The 15,892-nt window shown below is 39.0% G+C and overlaps 1 protein-coding gene across 3 annotated transcripts in view; it reads left to right on the top strand.

Moving 5' to 3' along the window:
* Window positions 1–15,892, top strand: part of LOC117328811 (myotubularin-related protein 8-like) — an 88,125-nt gene that overhangs the window by 52,309 nt on the left and 19,924 nt on the right. For all 3 annotated transcript variants that reach the window (XM_033886371.1, XM_033886370.1, XM_033886372.1), the window contains exons 3-4: window positions 6,462–6,624; window positions 6,861–7,012. In XM_033886371.1, coding sequence (XP_033742262.1) covers window positions 6,462–6,624; window positions 6,861–7,012 — 315 coding nt within the window. The remainder of the gene's footprint in view (window positions 1–6,461; window positions 6,625–6,860; window positions 7,013–15,892) is intronic.

Raw genomic sequence — 15,892 nt, 5'->3', positions numbered from 1 at the left:
CAATATAGCATTAATGAGGCTCCTCCACGTTACAGGTACAGGTTGTTAGTACTGAACATCCTTTGATGTTATATACTCACAATTGATTAAGGTTGAGAATCAATGAAGTAAGCATTCCAGGATGATGTTTTTTTTCTGAAGGTTGTAACAGTTTATGTTCCTTGTACAATTATCTGTGAAAGAGCATCATTATCTCTACTATAAACTGTCACCTTTCTTTAATCAACAATTAACAGCGAGGGTGGTCAGGAAGGTAGAGAAAAGGTTTAATGATGGTCTGGATAGACAAAGTGGAGGGTTTATGTTAATGATGGGAGACTGAGTGGAGGGTTTAGGTTAATGATTGGGAGACTGAGTGGAGGGTTTAGTTTAATGATGGGAGACTAAGTGGAGGGTTTAGGTTAATAATGGGGAGACTGAGTGGAGGGTTTAGGTTAATGATGGGAGACTGAGTGGAGGGTTTAGGTTAATGATGGGGAGACTAAGTGGAGGGTTTAGGTTAATGATGGGGAGACTAAGTGGAGGGTTTAGGTTAATGATGGGGAGACTGAGTGGAGGGTTTAGGTTAATGATTGGGAGACTAAGTGGAGGGTTTAAGTTAATGATGGGGAGACTAAGTGGAGGGTTTAGGTTAATGATGGGGAGACTAAGTGGAGGTTTTAGGTTAATGATGGGGAGACTGAGTGGAGGGTTTAGGTTAATGATGGGAGACTGAGTGGAGGGTTTAGGTTAATGATGGGAGACTGAGTGGAGGGTTTAGGTTAATGATGGGGAGACTAAGTGGAGGGTTTAGGTTAATGATGGGGAGACTAAGTGGAGGGTTTAGGTTAATGATGGGGAGACTGAGTGGAGGGTTTAGGCTAATGATGGGAGACTGAGTGGAGGGTTTAGGTTAATGATAGGGAGACTAAGTGGAGGGTTTAGGTTAATGATGGGGGAGAGTCTGGGGAGGGTTTAGGTTAATGATGGGGAGACTAAGTGGAGGGTTTAGGTTAATGATGGGGAGACTGAGTGGAGGGTTTAGGTTAATGATGGGAGACTGAGTGGAGGGTTTAGGTTAATGATGTGGAGACTGTGTGGAGGGTTTAGGTTAATGATGGGGAGACTAAGTGGAGGGTTTAGGTTAATGATGGGGAGACTAAGTGGAGGGTTTAGGTTAATGATGGGGAGACTGAGTGGAGGGTTTAGGTTAATGATGGGGAGACTGAGTGGAGGGTTTAGGTTAATGATGGGGGAGAGTCTGGGGAGGGTTTAGGTTAATGATGGGGAGACTGAGTGGAGGGTTTAGGTTAATGATGGGAGACTGAGTGGAGGGTTTAGGTTAATGATGGGGAGACTAAGTGGAGGGTTTAGGTTAATGATGGGGAGACTAAGTGGAGGGTTTAGGTTAATGATGGGGAGACTGAGTGGAGGGTTTAGGCTAATGATGGGAGACTGAGTGGAGGGTTTAGGTTAATGATGGGGAGACTAAGTGGAGGGTTAAGGTTAATGATGGGGGAGAGTCTGGGGAGGGTTTAGGTTAATGATGGGGAGACTGAGTGGAGGGTTTAGGTTAATGATGGGGAGACTGAGTGGAGGGTTTAGGTTAATGATGGGAGACTGAGTGGAGGGTTTAGGTTAATGATGGGGAGACTAAGTGGAGGGTTTAGGTTAATGATGGGGAGACTGAGTGGAGGGTTTAGGCTAATGATGGGAGACTGAGTGGAGGGTTTAGGTTAATGATGGGGAGACTGAGTGGAGGAATTAGGTTAATGATGGGGAGACTGAGTGGAGGGTTTAGGTTAATGATGGGAGACTGAGTGGAGGGTTTAGGTTAATGATGGGGAGACTGAGTGGAGGGTTTAGGTTAATGATGGGGAGACTGAGTGGAGGGTTTAGGTTAATGATGGGGAGAGTCTGGGGAGGGTTTAGGTTAATGATGGGGAGACTGAGTGGAGGGTTTAGGTTAATGATGGGGAGACTGAGTGGAGGGTTTAGGTTAATGATGGGGAGAGTCTGGGGAGGGTTTAGGTTAATGATGGGGAGACTGAGTGGAGGGTTTAGGTTAATGATGGGGAGACTGAGTGGAGGGTTTAGATTAATGATGGGGAGACAAAGTGGAGGGTTTAGGTTAATGATGGGGAGACGAAGTGGAGGGTTTAGGTTAATGATGGGGAGAGTCTGGGGAGTGTTTAGGTTAATGATGGGGAGACTGAGTGGAGGGTTTAGGTTAATGATAGGGAGACTGAGTGGAGGGTTTAGGTTAATGATGGGGAGACTGAGTGGAGGGTTTAGGTTAATGATGGGAAGACTTAGTGGAGGGTTTAGGTTAATGATGGGGGAGAGTCTGGGGAGGGTTTAGGTTAATGATGGGAGACTGAGTGGAGGGTTTAGGTTAATGATGGGGAGACTAAGTGGAGGGTTTAGGTTAATGATGGGGAGACTGAGTGGAGGGTTTAGGTTAATGATGGGGAGACTGAGTGGAGGGTTTAGGTTAATGATGGGGAGACTAAGTGGAGGGTTTAGGTTAATGATGGGGAGACTGAGTGGAGGGTTTAGGTTAATGATGGGGAGACTGAGTGAAGGGTTTAGGTTAATAATGGGAGACTGAGTGGAGGGTTTAGGTTAATGATGGGGAGAGTCTGAGGAGGGTTTATGTTAATGATGGGAGACTGAGTGGAGGGTTTAGGTTAATGATGGGGAGACTGAGTGGAGGGTTTAGTTTAATGATGGGGACACTAAGTGGAGGGTTTAGGTTAATGATGGGAGACTGAGTGGAGGGTTTAGGTTAATAATGGGGAGACTGAGTGGAGGGTTTAGGTTAATGATGGGGACACTAAGTGGAGGGTTTAGGTTAATGATGGGAGACTGAGTGGAGGGTTTAGGTTAATGATGGGGAGACTGAGTGGAGGGTTTAGTTTAATGATGGGAGACTAAGTGGAGGGTTTAGGTTAATGATGGGGAGACTAAGTGGAGGGTTTAGGTTAATGATGGGGAGACTGAGTGGAGGGTTTAGTTTAATGATGGGAGACTAAGTGGAGGGTTTAGGTTAATGATGGGGAGACTAAGTGGAGGGTTTAGGTTAAAGATGGGGAAGACTGAGTGGAGGGTTTAGGTTAATGATGGGGAGACTAAGTGGAGGGTTTAGGTTAATGATGGGGAGACTGAGTGGAGGGTTTATGTTAATGATGGGGAGACTGAGTGGAGGGTTTAGTTTAATGATGGGAGACTAAGTGGAGGGTTTAGGTTAATGATGGGGAGACTGAGTGGGGGGTTTAGGTTAATGATGGGAGACTGAGTGGAGGGTTTAGGTTAATGATGGGGAGACTAAGTGGAGGGTTTAGGTTAATGATGGGGAGACTGAGTGGAGGGTTTAGGTTAATGATGGGGAGACTAAGTGGAGGGTTTAGGTTAATGATGGGAGACTGAGTGGAGAGTTTAGGTTAATGATGGGGAGACTAAGTGGAGGGTTTAGGTTAATGATGGGGAGACTGAGTGGAGGGTTTAGGTTAATGATGGGAGACTGAGTGGAGGGTTTAGGTTAATGATGGGGAGACTAAGTGGAGGGTTTAGGTTAATGATGGGGACACTAAGTGGAGGGTTTAGGTTAATAATGGGGAGACTGAGTGGAGGGTTTAGGTTAATGATGGGGACACTAAGTGGAGGGTTTAGGTTAATGATGGGGAGACTGAGTGGAGGGTTTAGGTTAATGATGGGGAGACTGAGTGGAGGGTTTAGGTTAATGATGGGAGACTAAGTGGAGGGTTTAGGTTAATGATGGGGAGACTGAGTGGAGGGTTTAGGTTAATGATGGGGACACTAAGTGGAGGGTTTAGGTTAATGATGGGGAGACTAAGTGGAGGGTTTAGGTTAATGATGGGGACACTAAGTGGAGGGTTTAGGTTAATAATGGGGAGACTGAGTGGAGGGTTTAGGTTAATAATGGGGAGACTGAGTGGAGGGTTTAGGTTAATGATGGGGAGACTGAGTGGAGGGTTTATGTTAATGATGGGGAGACTAAGTGGAGGGTTTAGGTTAATGATGGGGAGACTAAGTGGAGGGTTTAGGTTAATGATGGGGAGACTAAGTGGAGGGTTTAGGTGAATGATGGGGAGACTGAGTGGAGGGTTTAGGTTAATGATGGGGAGACTGAGTGGAGGGTTTAGGTTAATGATGGGGAGACTGAGTGGAGGGTTTATGTTAATGATGGGAGACTGAGTGGAGGGTTTAGGTTAATGATGGGGAGACTAAGTGGAGGGTTTAGGTTAATGATGGGGAGACTGAGTGGGGGGTTTAGGTTAATGATGGGAGACTAAGTGGAGGGTTTAGGTTAATGATGGGGAGACTGAGTGGGGGGTTTAGGTTAATGATGGGAGACTGAGTGGAGGGTTTAAGTTAATGATGGGGAGACTGAGTGGAGGGTTTAGGTTAATGATGGGAGACTGAGTGGAGGGTTTAGGTTAATGATGGGGAGACTGAGTGGAGGGTTTAGGTTAATGATGGGGAGACTGAGTGGAGGGTTTATGTTAATGATGGGAGACTAAGTGGAGGGTTTAGGTTAATGATGGGGAGACTGAGTGGGGGGTTTAGGTTAATGATGGGAGACTAAGTGGAGGGTTTAAGTTAATGATGGGGAGACTAAGTGGAGGGTTTAGGTTAATGATGGGGAGACTGAGTGGAGGGTTTAGGTTAATGATGGGGAGACTGAGTGGAGGGTTTAGGTTAATGATGGGGAGACTGAGTGGAGGGTTTAGTTTAATGATGGGAGACTAAGTGGAGGGTTTAGGTTAATAATGGGGAGACTAAGTGGAGGATTTAGGTTAATGATGGGGAGACTAAGTGGAGGGTTTAGGTTAATGATGGGGAGACTGAGTGGAGGGTTTAGGTTAATGATGGGAGACTAAGTGGAGGGTTTAGGTTAATGATGGGAGACTGAGTGGAGGGTTTAGGTTAATGATGGGAGACTGAGTGGAGGGTTTAGGTTAATGATGGGGAGACTGAGTGGAGGGTTTAGGTTAATGATGGGGTGACTGAGTCGAGGGTTTAGGTTAATGATGGGGAGACTGAGTGGAGGGTTTAGGTTAATGATGGGGAGACTGAGTGGAGGGTTTAGGTTAATGATGGGGAGACTGAGTGGGGGGTTTAGGTTAATGATGGGGAGACTAAGTGGAGGGTTTATGTTAATGATGGGAGACTGAGTGGAGGGTTTAGGTTAATGATGGGGAGACTAAGTGGAGGGTTTAGGTTAATGATGGGAGACTGAGTGGAGGGTTTAGGTTAATGATGGGGAGACTAAGTGGAGGGTTTAGGTTAATGATGGGGAGACTGAGTGGAGGGTTTAGTTTAATGATGGGAGACTAAGTGGAGGGTTTAGGTGAATGATGGGGAGACTAAGTGGAGGGTTTAGGTTAATGATGGGGAGACTGAGTGGAGGGTTTAGTTTAATGATGGGAGACTAAGTGGAGGGTTTAGGTTAATGATGGGGAGACTGAGTGGAGGGTTTAGGTTAATGATGGCGAGACTAAGTGGAGGGTTTAGGTTAATGATGGGGAGACTAAGTGGAGGGTTTAGGTTAATGATGGGGAGACTGAGTGGAGGGTTTAGGTTAATGATGGGGAGACTAAGTGGAGGGTTTATGTTAATGATGGGGAGACTGAGTGGAGGGTTTAGGTTAATGATGGGAGACTAAGTGGAGGGTTTAGGTTAATGATGGGAGACTAAGTGGAGGTTTTAGGTTAATGATGGGGAGACTGAGTGGAGGGTTTAGGTTAATGATGGGGAGACTGAGTGGAGGGTTTAGGTTAATGATGGGGAGACTGAGTGGAGGGTTTAGGTTAATGATGGGGAGACTGAGTGGAGGGTTTAGGTTAATGATGGGGAGACTAAGTGGAGGGTTTATGTTAATGATGGGGAGACTGAGTGGAAGGTTTAGGTTAATGATGGGGAGACTGAGTGGAGGGTTTAGGTTAATGATGGGGAGACTAAGTGGAGGGTTTAGGTTAATGATGGGGAGACTGAGTGGAGGGTTTAGGTTAATGATGGGGAGACTAAGTGGAGGGTTTAGGTTAATGATGGGGAGACTAAGTGGAGTAGGTTAATGATGGGGAGAGTCTGGGGAGGGTTTAGGTTAGTGATGGGAGACTGAGTGGAGGGTTTAGGTTAATGATGGGGAGACTGAGTGGAGGGTTTAGGTTAATGATGGAGAGGTCCCTAGTCGTGCCCTTTTAATTTAATTTAATTTTGAGTCTGATCATGAAAACAAAATGGCAGGTGTCCACCATGGATTTTCTCAGTTCTTAATCACAGTTTCTCAGAAAGTTCTGTTAAGATAGATCTATATTAAAATTCCATATAAATGTTTTCCTTAATTATCAAATGATCAAGATGAAAAGTTAAGAAAAGATCTCTTTGATATAGAACCTGAATATCATTCACTGCTCTGGGAACTATTTGACATTTCAAGATATTTTTTTTTTTTTCAGATTTTACATATGCACATAGCAGCCATTGATCGTCTGCCATTGACGACGGGAGGCTCCCCCTTACAGCTACGATGTAAAGACTTCCGCTGTGTGACCTTTGTCATCCCTAAAGATAGAGAGTGTCAGGACATATATGAGTCACTGGTGGATCTCTCCCGTCCAGGTTAGCGGGCAAAATAAACTCTATTGCAAAGTAAATCTCACATCCTCGCTGAGAAAAAAATATGAAATCAGACCTCTTACATGTAATAGGTCATAATTATCTTTTCAATTAAAAAGATTGGCAAGTAATTATATCATAATTAAGATTGCTGACCCAGGATAATAAAATATGTATATGTAACTGTTGATCAGCATTGATATCCAGTTAAATATTTGAACACTTTTTGTCATTTCCAGCAAGTATAGATGCACTATATGCCTTCCATTTCTCCCTGCCTGCTGCACAGAAGTCGTATGGATGGGATATGTACGATACACAGACAGAGTTCTTGAGAATGGGGATTCCCAACGAGCTGTGGGTTCTTACAAGTATGAACAAGGAGTATGAGGTAATATACTCACAACAAGGGGTAGGAAGTATGTGGTTATATACAACAAGGGGTAGGAAGTATGTAGTTATACAACAAGGGGTAGGAAGTATGTGTTATACACAACAAGGGGTAGGAAGTATGTAGTTATATACAACAAGGGGTAGGAAGTATGTAGTTATACACAACAAGGGGTAGGAAGTATGTGGTTATACACAACAAGGGGTAGGAAGTATGTGGTTATATACAACAAGGGGTAGGAAGTATGTAGTTATACACAACAAGGGGTAGGAAGTATGTAGTTATATACAACAAGGGGTAGGAAGTATGTAGTTATACACAACAAGGGGTAGGAAGTATGTAGTTATACACAACAAGGGGTAGGAAGTATGTGGTTATACACAACAAGGGGTAGGAAGTATGTGGTTATACACAACAAGGGGTAGGAAGTATGTGTTATATACAACAAGGGGTAGGAAGTATGTAGTTATACACAACAAGGGGTAGGAAGTATGTAGGTTATACACAACAAGGGGTAGGAAGTATGTGGTTATACACAACAAGGGGTAGGAAGTATGTAGTTATACAACAAGGGGTAGGAAGTATGTAGTTATATACAACAAGGGGTAGGAAGTATGTAGTTATACACAACAAGGGGTAGGAAGTATGTAGTTATATACAACAAGGGGTAGGAAGTATGTAGTTATACACAACAAGGGGTAGGAAGTATGTAGGTTATACACAACAAGGGGTAGGAAGTATGTAGTTATACACAACAAGGGGTAGGAAGTATGTAGTTATACACAACAAGGGGTAGGAAGTATGTGGTTATATACAACAAGGGGTAGGAAGTATGTAGTTATACACAACAAGGGGTAGGAAGTATGTAGGTTATATACAACAAGGGGGTAATTTTTTTCCCCCTTTTTTTGGGGGGGGAAAAAAGGGGGGGGGAAAAAGTTTAAAAAAAATTTGGGGGTTTGGGAAAAACCCCCGGGGGGAAAAGGGGGAAAAAAGGGGTGGAATATTTTAAACCCCCCGGGGGGGGGGGTATTTTTAAAAAAAAGGGGGGGGGAAAAAAAAAAAAAAGGGGGGAAAAAAAAAAAGGGGGGGGGGTTTAAAAAAAGGGGGGGGGAAAAAAAAAAATTTTTTTAACAAACCGGGGGGAAATTTTTTTTAAAAAAAAAGGGGGGGGTTTTTAAAAAAAGGGGGGGGGTTTTTTTTTTAAAAAAAGGGGTTTTTAAAAATTAAAAAATTTAAAAAAGGGGAAGGGTTTTAAAAAGGGGTTTAAAAAAAAAAAGGGGTTTTTTTTTAAAAAAAAAAGGGGGGTTTTTTTTTTTAAAAAAAAAATGGAATTTTTTTAAAAAAAAAAAAAGGGGGGGGGTTTTTAAAAAAAAGGGGGGGGGGGGCCCCCCCCCCCCCAAAAATTTTTTAAAAAAAAAAAAAAAAAAAGGGGTATGAAAAAAAAAAAGGGTTTGGGAAAAAAAAAAGGGGGGGTTTTTTTTAAAAAAAGGGGGGGTTTAAAAAAAGGGGGGGATTTTTAAAAAAAAAGGGGGGAAAAATTTTTTTAAAAAAAAAAGGGGGGGGGGTTTTTTTTTTTTTAAAAAAAAAAAAAAAAAAAAAAGGGGGGGAAAAAAAAAAAAAAATTTTAAAAAAAAAAAAAGGGGGAGGAAAAAAAGGGGAAAAAGGTTTAAAAAGGGGAAAAATTTTGGGGGAAAAAAAAGGGGGGGGGGGTTTTTTTAAAAAAAAGGGGGGGGAAGTTTTTTAAAAAAAAGGGGGGGGGAAGTCTTTTTAAAAAAAGGGGTAGGGTTTTTTAAAAAAAAGGGGGAAAAAAAAAAAAAAAGGGGTTAAAAAAGGGGGAAATTTTTAAAAAAAAGGGGGGTTTTTTTTAAAAAAAAAGGGGGGGGGGTTTTTTTTTAAAAAAAAAGGGGGGGAAAAATTTTTTTAAAAAAAAAAAAAAAGGGGGTTTTTTAAAAAAAAAATTTTTTTTTTTTAAAAAAAAGGGGGGTTTTTTTTAAAAAAAAATGGGAAAAAATTTTTTTAAAAGGGGGGGAAAAAAGGGGGGGGAAAAAAGGGTTTTTAAAAAAAATTTTAAAAAAGGGGGGGAAAAAAAAAAGGGGTAGGGTTTTAAAAAAAAAGGGGGGGGGGGGTTTTTTTTAAAACCCCCCCGGGGAAGGAATATGTTTTTAAAAAAAAAGGGGGGGTTTGTTTTAAAAAAGGGGGGGAAAAGGGGGAAAAACAAAAAAAACCCCCCCCCCCCCGGGGGGGGGAAAAATTTTTAAAAAAAGGGGGGTGGGAAATTTTTTAAAAAAAAATTTGGGTTTTTAAAAAAAGGGGTAGGCCCCCCGGGGGGGAAAAAAAGGGAAAAAAAAAAAAACAAAGGGGGGGGTTTTTTTTTAAAAAAAAAGGGGGGGGGGAAAATTTTTTTAAAAAAGGGGGGGTTTTTGGGGTTTATAAAAAAGGGGGGGGGTTTAAAACCGGGGGGGGGTTTTTTTAAAAAAAGGGGGGGGGTTTTTTTTTAAAAAAGGGGGGGAAATTTTTTTAAAAAAAAAAAAAAAAAATTTAAAAAAAAAGGGTTTTTTAAAAAAAAAAGGGTTTGGAAAAAAAAAAAGGGGGGGAAAATTTTAAAAGGGGGGAAAAAAGGGGGTTAAAAAAGGGGGGAAAAAAAAAGGAAAAAAAAGGAAATAGGGTTTTAAAAAAAAAAAAGGGGGAAAAAAAGGGGGGGGAAAAAATTTTAAAAAAAAAAAAAGGGGGGAAAAAAGGGGGGAAAAAGGGGGGAAAAAAAAAAAGGGGTTTTAAAAAAAGGGGGGGTTTTTTTTAAAAAAAAGGGGGGAAAAATTTTTTAACACAAAAAAGGGGGGGGGAAATATTTGGGGGAAAAAAAAAAATTTTTTTTTAAAAAAAGGGGGGGGGGTTTTTTAAAAAAAAAAGGGTTTTTATTTTAAAAAAAAAGGGGGGGTTTTTTTTAAAAAAAAAAGGGGGGGAAAAAAGGGGGAAAAAAGGGGTTTAAAAAGGGGGGGAAAAAAGGGGAAAAAAAGGGGTAAAAAAGGGGAAAAAAAGGGTTTTAAAAAAGGGGAAAAAGGGGGGTTTTTTTAAAAAAAAAGGGGGTTTTTTTGTTATATACAACAAGGGGTTAAGGAAATTTTTTAAAAAAAGGGGGGGGGGGTTTTTTTAAAAAAAAAGGAATTTTTTTTTAAAAAAAGGGGTAGGAATTTTTAAAAAAAAGGGGGGAGGAAAAAGGGGGGAAAAAAGGGGGGAAAAAATTTTTAAAAAAGGGGGGGGGGGTTTTTTTTTTTTTTAAAAAAGGGTTTAAAAAGGGGGAGGAAAAAAAAAAGGGGGGTTTTTAAAAAAGGGGGGTTTAAAAAATTTTTTATAAAAAAAAGGGGGGGGTTTTTTTTTTTTTTTTTAAAAAGGGGGAATTTTAAAAAAAAGGGGGGGTTTTTTTTTAAAAAAAAAAAAAAAATTTTTTTTTTTTTGGGGGGGAAATTTTTTAAAAAAAAGGGGGAAAAAATTTTTTTAAAAAAAAAGGGGTTTGGGGGAAAAAAAAAAAAGGGGGAAAAAAAAAAAAGGGGGGAAAAAAAAAAAGGGGGGGGAATTTTTTTAAAAAAAAAAAAAAAAAAGGGGGGGGGAAAAAAAAAAAAAAAGGGGAGGAAAAAAATTTTTTTAAAAAGGGGGGAAAAAAAAGGGGGGGTATTTTTAAACCCCCGGGGGGGGGGGGGAAAAAAAAAATTGGGGAGTTAAAAAAAAAAAAAGGGTTTGGGGAAAAAAAAAATTTAAAAAATTTAAAAAAAAAAAATTTTTTTAAAAAAGGGGGGAAAAGGGTTTAAAAAAAAAAAGGGGGGGGTTTTTTTAAAGGGGGAAAAAAAAATTTTTAAAAAAAAAGGGGGGGAAAAAAAAAAAAAAAAGGGGGGGTTTAAAAAAAAAGGGGGGTTTTTTTCCAAAAGGGGGAAAAAAGTTTAAAAAAAAAAAAAATGTTGGGAAAAAAAAGGGGGGGTTTTTTTTAAAAAAAGGGGGGGTTTTTTTTTAAAAAAAAAAGGGGGAAATTTTAAAAAAAAGGGAAATTTTTTAAAAAAAGGGGGGGGGTTTTTTTAAAAAAAAAGGGGGGGGGAAAAAATTTTTTGGGGGGGGGGGGGGTTTAAAAAAAAAAAAGGGGGGTATTTTAAAAAAAGGGGGGTTTTTTTAAAAAAAGGGGGGGGGTTTTTTTAAAAAAAAGGGGAGGGAAAAAAAAAAGGGGGGGGGGGGGGGTGGGTTTAAAAAAAAAAATTTGGGGGAAAAAAAAAGGGGGGAATTTTTAAAAAAAAATGGGAAAAATTTTTTTAAAAAAACCAAAAGGGGTTTTTTAAAAAAAAAAGGGGGGGGGGGGGGAAAAAAGGGGGGGGGTTTTTTTTAAAAAAAAGGGGGGGAAAGGGGGGTTTTACAACAAAAGGGGGAAAATTTTTTAAAAAAAAAGGGGGGGGGGGTTTTTTTTAAAAAAAGGGGGGGAAGTATTTTTAAAAAAAAAGGGAAAATTTTTTTTTGGGGGGGAGGGTTTTTTAAAAAAAGGGGGGGGGGGGTTTTTAAAAAAAGGGGTTTTGGAAATTTTTAAAAAAAGGGGGTTTTTAAAAAAAAAAAGGGGGAAAAAAGGGGAAAAAGGGGTTTTAAAAAGGGGGAAAAAAAAAAAGTAAAATTTTTTTTTAAAAAAAAAAAAAAGGGGGGGGCCCCCCAAAAAAAAGGGGGAGGAAAAAAATTTTTAAAAAGGGGGCCCGGGTTTTAAAAAAAATTTTTTGGGGGGGGGAAAAAAAACCAAAAGGGGGAAAAAGGGGTTTTTAAAAAGGGGGGAAAAAAGGGGGGGGAAAAAGGGGTTTTTAAAAAAAGGGGGGGGGAAAAAGGGGGGAAAAAAAAAGGGGGGGGGGGAAAAAAAAAAAAGGGGGGAGGGTTTTAAAACCCAAAAGGGGGGGTTTTTTTTAAAAAAAAAGGGGGGGGTTTTTGTTTAAAACAAGGGGGGGGTTTTGTTTTAAATTTTAAAAAAAAGGGGGGTTTTTAAAAAAAAAAGGGGGGGGAAAAAAAGGGGAAAAAAGGGGGAAAAAAAAGGGGGGGGAAAAAAAAATTAAAAGGGGGGGGAAAAAAAATTTTTAAAAGGGGGGGGAAAAAAAAAAAAGGGGGGTTTTTTAAAAAAAAAAAAAAAAAAAAATTTTAAAAAGGGGGTTTTTTTAAAAAAAAAGGGTTTGGGGAAAAAAAAAGGGGGGGGGGGGAATTTTTAAAAAAAAGGGGGGAATTTTTAAAAAAAAGGGTTCCCAAAAAAAAAAGGAAAAAAGGGGTTTAAAAAAGGGGGGGAAAAAAGGGGGAAAAAAGGGGTTTAAAAAAGGGGGGGGGGGTTTTAAAAAGGGGGGGTTTTTTAAAAAAAGGGGGGGAAAGGGTTTTTAAAAAAAAAAAAAAAAAGGGGGGGGGGTTTTTGTTTAAAAAAAAAAAAAAGGGGGGGGGGTTTTTTTAAAAAAAAGGGGGGGGGGGTTGGGTTTTTTAAAAAAAGGGGGGGGGAAGTTTAAAAAAAAGGGGGGGGGGGAAAAAAAAAAAAAGGGGGGAAAAAAAAGGGTTTAAAAATTTTGGTTTTTTTAAAAAAAAAGGGGGAAAAAAGGGGTTTAAAAAGGGGAGGAAAAAAAAAAAAGGGGGGGGGAAAAAAGGGGGGGTTTTTTTTTTAAAAACCGGGGGGGAAGTTTTTAAAAAAAGGGGGGGTTTTTTAAAAAAAAAAGGGGAATTTTTAAAAAAAAAGGGGGGGGGGAAAAAAAAAAGGGGGGGTTTTTTTTTAAAAAAAAAGGGGGGGGGGGGGTTTTTAAAAAAGGGGGGGGGAAAAAAAAAAGGGGGGGGGTTTTGGGGAAAAAAAAAGGGGGAAAGTTTTTAAAAAAAAAGGGTTTGGGTTTTTTAAAAAAAGGGGTGGAAAAAAAAAAAGGGGGGGCCCAAAAAAAAAGGGGAATTTTAAAAAAAAGGGGTTGGGTTTTTTTAAAAAAAGGGGGGTTTTTAAAAAAAAAAGGGGGGAAAAAAGGGGGGGGAAAAAAGGGGGGGAAAAAAGGGGGGGGGAAAAAGGGGGAAAAAAATTTTTTAAAAAAGGGGGGAAAAAAAAAAAAGGGGGAAAAAAAAAAGGGGAATTTTTTTAAAAAAAAGGGGGGGAAAAAAAAAGGAGGGAAAAAAAGGGTTTTAAAAAAAGGGGTTTAAAAGGGGGAAAAAAAAAAAGGGTTTGGGGGAAAAAAAAAAGGGGGGGAAAAAAAAAAAAAAAGGGGGTTTTTTAAAAAAAGGAAAAATTGGGTTTTTTTTAAAAAAAAAAAAGGGGGGGTTTTTTTTAAAAAAGGGGGGGAGGGTATTTAAAAAAAAAAAAGGGGGGGGGAAAAAAAAAAGGGGAGGAAATTTTTAAAAAAAAAAAAGGGGGGGGGGGTTTTTTTTAAAAAAAGGGGGGGGGAAATTTTTTAAAAAGGGGGGGGGGTTTTTTAAAAAAAGGGGGAAAAAAAAAAGGAAAAAAAGGGGGTTTTTTTAAAAAAAAAAGGGGGGAATTTTTTTAAAAAAAGGGGTTTGGGGAAAAAAAAAAAAGGGGTTTTTAAATTTTTTAAAAAAAAAAAAAAAAGGGGAAAAAAAGGGGTTTAAAAAAGGGGGGGGAAAAAAAGGGGTTTTAAAAAGGGGTTTTAAAAAAAGGGGGAAAAAAAGGGGTTTTTAAAAAAAAGGGGGGGAAAAATTTTTTTAAAAAGGGGGGGGAAAAAAAGGGTTTGGGTTTTTTAAAAAAAAATTGGGGGAAATAAAAAAAAAGGGTTTGGAAAAAAAAAAAAGGGTTTTAAAAAAAAGGGGGGGGAAAAAAAAAAAAGTTTAAAAAAAGGGGGGGGTTTTTTTTTCCCCCGGGGTTTTTGGGGGTTTTTTTTCCCCCCCGGGGGGAATTTGTTTTCCCCCAAAAAAAAGGGGGGGTTTTTTTTAAAAAAAAAGGGGGAAATTTGGGGTTTTTAAAAAAAAAAAAAAGGGGGGGAAAAAAAAAGGGGGGGAGGGTTTTTTTTAAAAAAAAAAAGGGGGGGATTAAAAAAAACCGGGTTTGGGAAAAAAAAAAAAGGGGGGGGAGGAAATTTAAAAAACAAAAGGGGGGTTTTTTTGCCAAAAAAGGGGGGGGGTTTTTTTTTTCCAAAAAGGGGGGGTTTTTTTTTTAAAAAAAAGGGGGGGAAATTTTTTAAAAAAAAGGGGGGTTTTTTAAAATTTAAAAAATTTTAAAAAAGGGTTTTTTTTTAAAAAAAAAAAAAGGGGGGGAAAAAAAAAAAAAGGGTTTCCCAAAAGGGTTTTAAAAAAGGGGAAAAAAAAAAAAAGGGGGGTTTTTTTAAAAAAAAGGGGGTTTTTTAAAAAAAAATTTTTTTTAAAAAAAAAAAAGGGGGGGGTTTTTTTAAAAAAAAAAGGGGGGAAAAAAATTTTTTTTAAAAAAAAGGGGGGGGAAATTTTTTTTAAAAAAAAAAAAAAGGGGGTTTTTAAAAAAAGGGGGGAAAATTGGGTTTTTACAAAAAGGGGGGGGAAATTTTTTTAAAAAAAAGGGGGGGTTTTTTTTTAAAAAAAAAGGGGGGGGGGTTAAAAAAAAAAAAAGGGGGGGGGGGGGGGGTTTTTAAAAAAAGGGGGGGGGGGGGAAAAAAAAAAAAAGGGGGGAAAAAATTTTTTTAAAAAAAGGGGGTTTTGGGGGGGGGGGTAATTTAAAAAAAAAGGGGGGTTTTTTTAAAAAAAAAAAGGGGGGGTGGGGTTTTAAAAAAAAGGGGGGGAAAAAATTTTTATTTTTTTAAAAAAAAAGAAAAAAAAATTTTTTAAAAAAAATTTTTGGGAAAAGGGTTTTTTTCCCCGGGGGGAAAAAATTTTTTACCCAAAAAAAGGGGGGGGGGAAAACCCGGGGAAAATTTTTTTTCCCCCGGGGAAAAAGGGGGGGAAAAAAAGGGGGGGAATTTGGGGCCCCGGGGGAAGTTTTTTTTATTTAAAAGGGGTTTGGGAAAAAAAAAAAAAAAAATTTTTTTAAAAAAAATTTGGGGGGGGGGGGGTTTTTTTTTTGGGGGGGGTTTTTTTAAAAAAAAAAATTTTTTGGGGGAGGGGGGGGGGTTTTAAAAAAAAAAAAAAAAAGGGGGGGGGGTAAACCCTTTTTTTAAAATAAATTTTTTTTTAAAAAAAGGGGGAAAGGGGGTTTTTTCCCCGGGGGAATTTTTTTAAAAAAAAAAGGGGTTTTTTTTTTTTTTTTTTAAAAAAAAAAAAAAAAAAAAAAATTTTTTAACCCAAGGATTAGGAAGTATGTAGTTATATACAACAAGGGGTAGGAAGTATGTAGTTATATACAACAAGGGGTAGGAAGTATGTGGTTATACACAACAAGGGGTAGGAAGTATGTGGTTATACAACAAGGGGTAGGAAGTATGTAGTTATATACAACAAGGGGTAGGAAGTATGTAGTTATATACAACAAGGGGTAGGAAGTATGTGGTTATACACAACAAGGGGTAGGAAGTATGTAGTTATACACAACAAGGGGTAGGAAGTATGTGGTTATACACAACAAGGGTTAGGAAGTATGTGGCTGCTCACAAGGGGTAATAAAAAATGGCAAGATGGCATGTTTTATGCTAATATGGCGATGAAAAATAATCTTCAGTTTTTTCATTGAAATAAAGCTTAATTACCCAGCTGGAGAACTGTGCGTTCAAAATATTTGGCATTTTTAGGTTATCCGATACAAAGTCTTAAATAACCTACTGCAATAGACTTTTGTCGTCGCCGTGTGTCATCAATGTGTAAACAATTTACATTTTCAGCTTCTTCTCGATAAACAAGGGGCCAAGGGTCATGATATTGGGCCAGTGGCATTCTTGGATTAAGGGTTACCAAGTTTGTTTAAATGAATGACCTTGACCTACTTTCAAGGTGGTCAAATGTGGT

Source organism: Pecten maximus, chromosome 6 (assembly GCF_902652985.1).
Source record: "Pecten maximus chromosome 6, xPecMax1.1, whole genome shotgun sequence".
Lineage (NCBI taxonomy): Eukaryota > Metazoa > Mollusca > Bivalvia > Pectinida > Pectinidae > Pecten > Pecten maximus.
Note: the sequence above shows the minus strand (reverse complement) of the source record. Positions and strands in the feature narration are given on the sequence as shown.